Raw genomic sequence first — 11,395 nt, forward strand, 5'->3', positions numbered from 1 at the left:
AAGTGGACCTCACTATAGCTGATATTTTATTCAGTACAAGTGGGTAGCCTGTGCTCCGCTATTGTAATACTGAATCACTTGAAGAATTTAAAATAGGCCTATAACCATCATCAGTAAATAAAGAATCTATATGTAAAATTTCAAGTTAATCAGTTGAGTAATTGAGACGTGAAGATGCGTCATTCGTGAATTTCCGATCCCTTACGTGTATAAGCCAATTCTTTACTTTATTATAATGTTCTTTATTGATTCATACAATAAGTACATCATCAAAATGATAGGAAGAGAGAAAATAAGGTAACCTTGTGCTATTCCTCTCCCATATTTAGATAAGGTTACACATAGTGCAAAATAGATCAATATTAGTCTTGTAGTTTTTCATTTCACAACCTTTTCAGTCCTTAATTATTGTTTATATTCTAGATAGATAATGTGGTTTTAATTTTATTGGCAGGTTTCAACACGACGACAAACGTGGTAGTGCTAGCTGCTACTAACCGAGTGGATATCTTGGATAAGGCACTAATGAGACCTGGACGTTTTGACAGGCAGATCTACGTGCCAGCTCCCGACATCAAGGGTCGAGCCTCTATATTCAAAGTGCATCTGCAGCCACTCAAAACACTGCTCGACAGGTATTATATAATATATAGTGAGGTCCACGTTATAATGACAATATTTTATTAACATTGGTGTTGCTATACTTGTCTATCATTCGACACAGCAGAGAGCATTATCATTTGCTAGCTCTGCAACGTTGCGAGATCGTTTTCCAACGATTTAGAAATCTCATCAATTGACAAAATATCCATTCTTAATTTTGAAAATTTATTATTCAATGAATGACAGTGTGTAACTGAATATGTTTATATCAATTTTCCTATTTTAAATGACATATTTTCATTTTTGAATTTGACAGGACTGACCTGGCTCGCAAAATGGCTGCCCTTACTCCTGGCTTCACCGGGGCGGATATTGCTAATGTGTGTAACGAGGCTGCACTGATCGCGGCAAGGGACCTCAAGGATAGCATCGTCATGAAGCATTTTGAACAGGTAAGTTAGATTAGGTTTGGCTTAGGAGGATTAGATTAGAATTAGGTTAGGATTAGATCAGGTTTATATTAGAATTGGATAAGGATTAGACTAGAATTAAGTTAGGATTAGGTGGGCCGTCCACTGGAACCGATCTCGTCTGAACTAGCATCGGCCGAAAACTACCGAACGCGACCGAACGATCCCCCAACAAAGAAACGATTAGATGCTCGTTCATTGCAACAGGTTCATACGGCCGATCAATTTTTCGATCCGAATTGAGTGGGATTTTCAAATTTTCAAATCTCAATATAGCCTAGTCATTGTTTATAAAAAATTTTGGTGGCTATGATAGTAGTTAATTCAATAATTGGCAACTAGACTGACGTAAACGGTTCCAATGGACGACCATATTCGGCCGTATTAACGGCCGGCAGATTCGTCCGATCCAACGGCCGAACGGATCGGTTGAATACGGTTCCAGTGGACGGCTACCCTTAGATTATGATTAGAGTAGATTAGGATTATACTTCCTCCTCCACCTCTTCATATCATCTCACTTCTTCCTCATCCTCATGTTATTTCTTCATCTTCTCCTCCTCTTCCTTCTCCTATTCCTCCTTATTCTCCTCCTCCTCTTCCTCATGCTTCTCCCAATCCTTTTTTTCTCTTCTTTCGCTTCTCCTTTTTCTCCTTCTCATCCTCGTCCCCACACCTTCTACCCCCTCTGCCCCTTCCTTTTCTCCCTCTTCCTCTTCCACCTTCTCCTCCTCCACCTGCTAATGCTTCTTCTTCTCCTCCTCATGCTCCTCTTTCTCTTAATACTCCTTCTTCCTCTTCTCCTTTTCCTCCTCCTTTTCCTCCTCCTTTTCCTCCTCCTTATTATCCTTGTCCTCAGCAAAGTAGCTTGAAAATGCATTGTTCTATAATATTGTTGGTGTTAGTTGAAGGGATTTTACCCATTCACACTGTTACTATAGAAAATAAAACATTAAATACACAAATTAAAACAACACTTTAGTGAGGTCCACGTTATAATGGCAGTGTTTGATTAGCAATGGTATTGCTATCCTTGTTTATCATTCAACAAAGCGCATAGCGCTATCTCTTTCTCGCTTTCCTCTGTTGCCAGATCGTATTTTAACAATGTGGAATTCATAATTAATGAACAAAATATTATAAAATTATTGAAAAATATAATAATTGTTTTTTTTCAAACGAGATTGAACAATTAATATTACATCAATAAACCTGTATCAGCAACCGTCTATAGAAGGCATTGACAAGATAGAGGAACGGCAACGTTGATCTCCTATCTTTCTCCACTGCCATTATAACGTGGACCTCACTATAGACATATTCATCGATTAGTAGGTCGCCATTTCATACAATTCTAGTGTTAAGCAACCTTTTACTTGAACGAGCTCCCACACTCTGAAATTTTGATTTTGGTAAATTACCACAATAATGGTGCGTTAGCTCTTGACAGTACATGATAATAATAATAATATTTTTTATTTGTTCAATACAGTACAGTCATTATGAAACACAACTATACAATTGAACATTGTCATGTACAAAAAAAAATCACTTCAATATTTAACATAATAAAAATATAGATATAGCCTATATGATATCACACATAAAAATTCATTTACACTATAAAAACTTCTTTCAACAAGGAACTTATAAAGATATCTTTTGAAAGTCATGCTCTTTGAAAGACATGATTACTAAATACTCTATTATGAGATCGACTTCAGACTGTCAGAATTTCTTAAAAATAGTATCATTTTTGTTTAAGATTAATATCCATATCCTATTATTGATTAACAATATATTATTATCACATGTGTCGGTTCAATGAACTATTTTGTGTGCTGTGTATGCAGAAAACAGAGCATGTAGTGGAGTAATGGAGAAGACGTTGCGGCTCAAAGAGGAGATTCTTAGGGTCAACTCATACTTACGCGACTCAGGTCGAGAAGAGACTCGACTCTAGTCAAGCGCATGTGTTTTCAAATGGTGACAGTTGCGGAGACTAGAGTCGACTGGTCTGAGTGTCACCATTTGGAAACACATGCTCTTGACTAGAGTCGAGTCTCTTCTCGACCTGAGTCGCGTAAGTGTGAGTTGAGCCTTACTGTTTTATATGCATTCTACTTTCTATCCATACTATTTTGTCAGTTCCACATGATTTATTTGTGCCGAACTATCTCATTGTTGATTAATGATAATTTATTATTGTATTTATATAAATGTATTATCGTATTTGTAGGCAATAGAGCGTGTTGTAGCAGGCATGGAGAAGAAAACGAATGTGTTACAGCCTGAGGAGAAAAAGACGGTGGCCTATCACGAGGCGGGTCACGCGGTAGCCGGTTGGTTCCTGGAGCATGCCGATCCCCTGCTTAAGGTAGGCGCAGAGATTAAGGTTATCTGCTTAAGGTAGGCTTAGGGTAACCGTCTACTGGAACCGTATTCAACCGATCTGTTCGGCCGTTGGATCGGTCGAATCTGCCGGCCGTCAACTCGGCCGAATACGGTCGTCCATTGGAGCAGTTTTAGTCAGTCCAGTTCAGTAGTTGGCTGGTTGCCGAGCTAGTGGCAAGCTAGTTAGTACGGAAAGTGATTCTTCTTTGTGTGTTTACTTACAAAGTATGTAAGATTTCATCCATCGAATGAATTTCGATGAGATGGTTCTACCTACTAATTATCAATTATAACACCATCATTTCTACTCTCTAATTCTACATCAGTAGAATTCTCTACATTTTTCCAAATGAATTCAGTTTTTTTCTTAGGTTTTTGTTGTTTGTAACAAAATAGATTAACACATAATATCCCTAACACATTAAAATAACTGTTTAAATTCACAGAATTCATTTACATCATCATACAAAATCATTAAATATTCATTTATTGACTAAATATCAACACAAGTAGTATTTTATCTTATAAACTTAAAATGATATTAAATAATAAATAAAATAAATGTTTATTTCCCAAAAAAACTAAAACTACAACATTAATTACACAAAATATTAGATAAATTACAATTACATATAATAGTTACAAAAAATTCTTATAATGTGTCCTCTACTTGTTTAGTTTTTTGTGTGTGGAAATTGACCTACTCCACTATGGCGTACCATGTTCTAGGCTACCTTTTGTATTTATTCTTTTGTAGGAATAATGGTGATATATATATCATGATTGAATCTAAAAATAGTTTTAGTTCGCAACTATTGGTTGTGATCGTATCTGGTATAGTTTCCTCTTCCTCATACGAATTAGTTGAGCTATTTCACTATGAGCAAAAGGTGATAAGCTGCTCTAGACTAGACTCACCTTTTTTGAAGCATTTGCTTCAAAAGTTGAGCAAATGCTATTGGTTGTGATCGTATCTGGTATAGTTTCCTCTTCCTCATACGAATTAGTTGAGCCATTTTACTATGAGCAAAAGGTGATAAGCTGCTCTAGACTAGACTCACCTTTTTTGAAGCATTTGCTTCAAAAGTTGAGCAAATGCTCTAGTTTATTCATACAATTTTGAGTATAAGCTTTTACTTTTGAGCAATGCTCAAACTATTTTTTTGATGAGCATGAGCGAAAGGTTTTGCTCACGTTTATTCATAGAAAATGAAGCATATGCTCCATATTTTAGAAGTATAAGCAAATGCTCAACTTTATTCATATGACTCATTATAACGTGGACCTCACCATAGGAACAGTATCTGTACACCAATTTGATCTCCTTGTTTGTACAATTAATTCATGTTGCTTGAATATTAATTAACTTGATAATCGTTGTGTTTTGATAGGTTTCGATAATTCCCCGCGGCAAGGGTCTAGGCTACGCACAGTACTTACCCAAGGAACAATTTCTGTACACGAAGGAGCAGCTGTTTGATAGGATGTGCATGACGCTGGGTGGTCGTGTATCCGAAGAGATATTCTTCAATAAGATTTCAACCGGGGCACAGGATGATCTGAAGAAGATTACACAGATTGCGTATTCGCAGGTCAGGATAAACCAATTATCATAATACAATAATTCTATTTGTCAGAATATCATTGCAAAATACGTTTGAAGAATATCTCTAACAATGGCTCATATTCTTCTTCTTCTTCCCCTGCTTTCTTCCTCTGTCTTCTTTCCTCTCTCCGATATTCTTCTCTTATTTATAATCTGTATATCCTGTACTATTAAACGAGCAATTTCTGTTAATATGTTTGTATTTCACCGGATCTCGAAAAAACGGCTCTTAACGATTCTCACGAAATTTAGAAAATAGTAGGTTTATAATATAAAAATATTATTTATCATATTATTTCGGGCAATATATTTATCTCGGGCCACTCCCGTGTTTCGGATGGACACGTTAAGCCGTCGGTCCCGGCTGCCTAAAAAGCAGTCGTTAGGTCATGTCAGAGACCCTGAAATTGATTGGTGCGACCTGAAAACTCTGACACCAGACCTGAGCCAGCCAGGTCACTCGATATTATTATAATTATTTATTTATTTATTTATATAAAAATTCGATTGCACTAGGTCCAATCCCTGGGAAAACTCGCTGAAGGGCATTAAAAGGATAATTATTACGGTATTCATCCTTGGAAAAACAGCTGATAATAATTATTTTGTTGTAAATCCATACTTTTTCACTGTTAAACTTGAATTTTAAGAAACACTTTTGAAGTGAAAATACACTTACTTTTGTAGTGAACGATCGTCACTGTCTGTTGTTGGTCATCATCAGACAGTCACCAACAACAGGTCGAAACGATCGTCACTACAAAAGTAAGTGTATTTTCACTTCAAAAGTGTTTTTTTAAAAGTCAAGTTTAATAATTATTTCGTCGTCTGTTGATGATGGAAGTGAGTGAGCAAGTTCATGTGTGTGGGACTGTGTCAAAATTATGACTCAGCTGTTGAACTTTTGTAATCATTCAATCAGGTACTTAGAGCCGGTTGCAAAAAAGCCGGGTTATTTTCAATCCTGATTAATTCCAGTAGATCCATCTTTTTGAAATGGTCTTCTCTGATTTGGTTCACGTGAAATTAGTATTAAAATTTAACCGGCTTTTGTGCAACCGGGCCTTTGTGAGGGAAATATTTGCATTCTTCTGGGAATTAATCTAAATTTACTGAGATTAGATAGAATATTTCTGTATGAACTATGAATGCTATTATAATTTCTTCTTTCGTAATAATTTTTTTATGCTTTTGTACTCCAGAGCGAAGCTCGGTCCCCGACATTTCATTTTAATACTATGCGTGTTTGTCGGTTTGTTGTGTAGATAGCGCACTACGGTATGAACGAGAAGGTGGGCAACGTTAGCTTTGACATGCCTCAGCCGGGTGAGATGGTGCTGGAGAAGCCATACTCAGAGCAGACGGCGCATCTCATTGACAGCGAAGTCAGGCTGCTCATAGAGGGTGCATACAAGTCGACCAAGCAACTGCTAACCTCACACAAGGACGATATTATCAAGGTAAGGGCAGGTGAACAGTGTTCTGTTCATAGCATAATAATTATAGTGTTCTGTGCCTGTTGGTCCTTTCCCTATCATTTCAATAAATTATTATTATTAAATTCCAAATTAAATGCTGTAATTCACCCCGGAGACATATGCTACTGCAAATATTGACAACAGGGCAAACAGCTAGATGGAAATTCGATGAGCGCTACTGTTCAAACATTATTTGTCAGCCCGGGAATCGAACCCAGTACCTCCTAATTGTCAGGAATGCTTACCCTTACACCAAACTGACAATCTCTGGTAATTTCTCAGTAATTTCCATCTGTAGACTGGCTGGCCTCTATGGCTTTGTATAAAATGAGCGCTGCTATCCAGAGATTGTCAGAGACGTATCGAGTGAGTTTCCTGTCATGTGGTGCCGAATAAAAAATGTTTCGTTTGTCTTGTAGTCAAGTCATTATAGACATAAAAAAGGGGGTGTGCTTGCAATTTATATTGTAGTTCTGATTTTTAATATATTATTTGGGTACATAAGAGAAGTCCAGAACCAATTTCTTCATGCAAAATTTCCTTGTGCTAGATACAGAGTGGCCCAAAAACCTCGTATTTTCGGCTCATTTTCCAGTTTTCAGCTATTTCTGCCAAATCTCGTAATCGGACAAAAAATTTTGCTCTTGTCTTTCTTTTAGATTATAAAAATCTGAATAACATGAGATCATTTGGAACTCTTTACCTCCAATGAATACTGAGTTATGATTTTTCAAAAATGAGTGAAATTTGAAGAAAAATCTATTTTGATGGATTCAAGTTCTTGATCAACACTATCTTCCGATCGTTACCATTTGGATGTATAATTCAAAATCCCTCTGGGCGTATTTTTGTGCTCTACAATCTGAATTCAAGTAGAGCGCTCTATCTCATATAGATTTGCAAGTACACCTGACAACAATGCTCCTTGTATTGTGAGAAACACCTAATTTTCAGCTTCAACCATCATATTACATTGTCCGTATCTAGCACAAGAAAATTTTGCTTGAAGAAATTGGTTCTGGACTTCTCTTATGTACCCAAATAATATATTAAAAAATCAGAACTGCAATATAAATTGCATGCACCAATGTATATAGTGACTGGACTATTGTTCTTTATTTGTATTTCATGTTGTCTAGGTAGCAGAACGCCTACTGAAACAGGAGATCCTGAGCCGAGACGACATGATTGAGCTGCTCGGACCGAGGCCGTTCAAGGAGAAGTCGACCTACGAGGAGTTCGTCGAGGGCACCGGCTCCTTTGAGGAGAACACCGAACTGCCCGAGGGACTCAAGGACTGGAACAAGGAGAAGGACAAGGACGGCGAAAAGGAGAAGGAGACAGAGAAGGGGGAGAAGAAGAAGGCGGCCAAAAAGTGAACAATGCAAAGGTAAGCTGAGAACAATAATTGATTCAGATTCCTTCATTCATGTGTTTAACGGAACAAAATTGAACTTACGTTCTAGCGTTAATAGTATTTTTACTTTCCTTGCCCTATTACCATAGGTGAGGAAAGTATTGCTTTCCGAAAAAAATAAGGTACACCCCAATTAGTAAATTTCTATAAGTTTCGAGGTCCCCTGAACCCAAAAACGTGGTTTCTGGGTATTGGTCTGTATGTGTGTGTGTGTGTGTGTGTGTGTGTGTGTGTGTGGTGTGTGTGTGTGTGTATGAGTGTAAGTGCGCCTGTGTACACGATATCTCATCTCCCAATTAATGGAATAACTTGAAATTTGGAACTTGAGGTCCTTCTCCCATAAGGATCTGACACGAACAATTTCGATCGAATGCAATTCAAGATGGCGACTAAAATGGCGAAAATGTTGTCAAAAACAGGGTTTTTCGCGATTTTCTCGAAAATGGCTCCAACGATTTTGATCAAATTCATACCTAAAATAGTCATCGTTGAGCTCTATCAACTGCCACAAGTCCTATATCTGTAAAAATTTCAGGAGCTCCGCCTCATTTAGATAAAGTTTGATTTTAGATTCCAAATTATCAGGCTTCAGATACAATTTAAACAAAAAAATCCAAATGGAAAAGATTGAGCATGAAAATCTCCACATTTAATGTTTTGTAACATTTTTACCGAAAATTTTAAATAAGCTCGAAATTCGAGAAAATGCTATTATTTCAATTGCAAACTGTTGGCAACTGTTGATTCTATTAAATCATTCACTATAAAGAGATAGCAGACCTCGTGTGTCTCTAGCGTTATAGTCCTGTCACCAGCTGGCTTAGATCTTTGAATAGTAGACTTGAGTTGCGCGGGAACACTAGCGTTAGGTGATCAATATTCATAACGGCAAGGAAAGTTTTGTGAATCGCCACACCAGATTTATTTAAGTTTATCATTTTGATAATGTACTTATTGTATAAATGAATAAAGAATATGAATAACTAAATGAATACAAAGGTTAATAACTCGTATATTTTTGTTTTGATTCCAGATTCATTTTCAAGGGGAATAGCAAGCATTTACCAGTGCATGTAGTTAGTGCCTCATCCGTTGCAAAAAAAAGACTTCAAGATTATCTGAAAGTTCTTCAAGATCCTGAGAAGATTCTTCAAGATTTTCTGCTTGTGTGAGACACTCGTACCAAATAAAACATCAACACAGCTAGGAGACAATTAATAAGAGGTTTAGGATGAGATGATCATGTTGTGTTTGTATTAATGTAATTTTATTAAATTAATTATTCGAAAGCGTGAATGTTGCAATCTTAGTAGGCTAGGACCTGTTACATATAGTGAAGTCCACGTTATAATGGCAGTCGAGAAATATAGGAGGACAACATTGCCGATTCTCTGTCACCTTATCAATAAAATAACTCTCTTATAAATATTTCAATAGTTAACAAGTATTGGTGATAATTGTATTGGCTACAATTTAGTTTATCACTCTGGAAAAGTCAATAATAGCATAATAGTAATCAGCATAATAGTAAAATTTCAACCATTTTTCCAATATTAATATTCAACTCAATAATAAAAGCAGTAACAGATTATCAATATTATAATTTGATTAAAACATAAACAAGTAAATAGAAACACGAATAAAGAATAAATCAGTCACCTTATCAATAAAATAACTCATAAATATTCCAATAGTTAACAAGTAATGGTGATAATTGTATTGGCTACGATTTAGTTTATCAGTCTGAAAAAGTCAATAATAGCATAATAGTAATATATTTCCTATATAATATCATTTTTAAATACTTTTACAAACTGCAATAACAGTGGATACACATCATGAAACACACTGGAACAAAAAGTATCTCAGACTTGGGCTGAAATTTGCACCATAGATAAAGCTTGACCTGAGAAATGTCGGAACCAAATTTGGCACCGCCAGCTACTATACAGAGTGAGTTATTAAGCTACAAACATAAAATTTTTAAATGGTCATATCTACTGAACGGTGAGGAATTTTGCAAATCTGATTCTAGATTCGTTTTTCTCACATCAAAGACCATAAGATCACGGAGTTTGAGCGATTTTCATTTTTCACAAAAAATTGATTGGAAGCATGTGAGACACACAGAGACAAAAAGTATCTCAGATTTGGCGCTAATTTGCACAATAGATGGAACTTGACCTGAGAAATGTCGGAGCCAAATTTGGCACTCCAGCTACTATACAAGATGAGTTATGCGGCTTCAAACATGAAATTTGCAAATTTTCAAACGGCCATATCTAATGAACGGTAAGGAATTTATTTCGCCAATGTGATGACATTATATTGTTTCTCTTGTCAAATATTAATTATATCATTGCTGAGTTTTAGCGATTTTAATTAATTTTTGGATTCATGAAAAATGTTGCTTTTTTTGCTGTGCTGTTCTAATTCTCATCCAATACAAATGAGCTCAGTAGTCACAAAAATCCTGAGAAATTTGAATTTCCCGCTCAAATCAGTCATTACCTCTTGCATGTTGCCCTGGTAGTATTTTAGTTGGTTTTAATTCTGTACCAGGGATTCAGAACACTTGAAGAGGTAGCAGGTTTTTTTCAACGCCTTCCAATGCAAGCATAGGCAACCCGCAACACTGATCTAGTTTGTGTACCTCTTGCATGTTTCTGATGCCCTGGTAGAAATCTGTTCATTTCTAATATGAGGCGTTCAGCGCAATAGTGGCCCAAGCGTGTGTTTGTTTATTGGAAAAGCAGGAACAAAGTTTTTCGAGAATTCACACATTCCTTAGATTCATTACCATATGATCAATTGAATTGAATTTTTGTATAGACACTTATAAATTGATCTATCTTTATGAAAATGATTTGAAAAATTCAAAAATGTCATAAATTTCGAAAAAATTGTGGGTTGAGCCACTATTGCATTAACTCAAATTGAAACTTTTCTGGAATTTGTTGCATAGGCCAAGAGAATAATGAGACTAAATAAATTAAGAAATTCATTTTTTATTATTAAAATCAAATAAAATTGAGGAATAAGCTCAACAATAACAGTTTAAATTGAAAATTAATAAGAATTGAGAGAATATATATTTTGTTTGTTCCACCAGGCCTAATTTCATTTCAATCAGGTATGATGAGTGTTATCATAAGCATTCTAGTTTGTAAGTAATGGAAAAATAATAATATGCACATTATAATAGACTATCGAAAAAATCTTCAATTATTGTGAAAAAATGGATCAAGTAGGCCTGATAAAATTGAACTTATGAATGATAGAAGTTATTGGAAAACCTTACTGTAATCAAATTCAATCAATGTTCACTAGAGTCTGAGTCATCATCTACTACAAGCCCAGTATCTTCTACTGCTGTTGACGTTTTGATGGATGAGTAGAAAGGATGATGAACTGGAGGTACATAAGG

The 11,395-nt window shown here is 35.9% G+C and overlaps 2 protein-coding genes across 2 annotated transcripts in view; both read left to right on the top strand.

Moving 5' to 3' along the window:
- LOC111058653 (AFG3-like protein 2) overlaps positions 1-9,264 on the top strand; it is a 27,213-nt gene extending 17,949 nt beyond the window's left edge. The window contains exons 10-16 of the mRNA XM_022346205.2: positions 455-635; positions 920-1,055; positions 3,313-3,450; positions 4,859-5,059; positions 6,339-6,533; positions 7,691-7,941; positions 9,002-9,264. Of these exons, the coding sequence (XP_022201897.2) occupies positions 455-635; positions 920-1,055; positions 3,313-3,450; positions 4,859-5,059; positions 6,339-6,533; positions 7,691-7,930 (1,091 nt within the window). The 3' untranslated portion in view covers positions 7,931-7,941; positions 9,002-9,264. The remainder of the gene's footprint in view (positions 1-454; positions 636-919; positions 1,056-3,312; positions 3,451-4,858; positions 5,060-6,338; positions 6,534-7,690; positions 7,942-9,001) is intronic.
- Positions 7,934-11,395, top strand: part of LOC111060076 (opsin-3) — a 7,575-nt gene continuing 4,113 nt past the window's right edge. Inside the window, exons 1-2 of the mRNA XM_039431349.1 lie at positions 7,934-7,941; positions 9,002-9,136. Of these exons, the coding sequence (XP_039287283.1) occupies positions 7,934-7,941; positions 9,002-9,136 (143 nt within the window). The remainder of the gene's footprint in view (positions 7,942-9,001; positions 9,137-11,395) is intronic.

The sequence above is a fragment of the Nilaparvata lugens genome, chromosome 6 (genome assembly GCF_014356525.2).
Source record: "Nilaparvata lugens isolate BPH chromosome 6, ASM1435652v1, whole genome shotgun sequence".
NCBI classification, from domain to species: domain Eukaryota; kingdom Metazoa; phylum Arthropoda; class Insecta; order Hemiptera; family Delphacidae; genus Nilaparvata; species Nilaparvata lugens.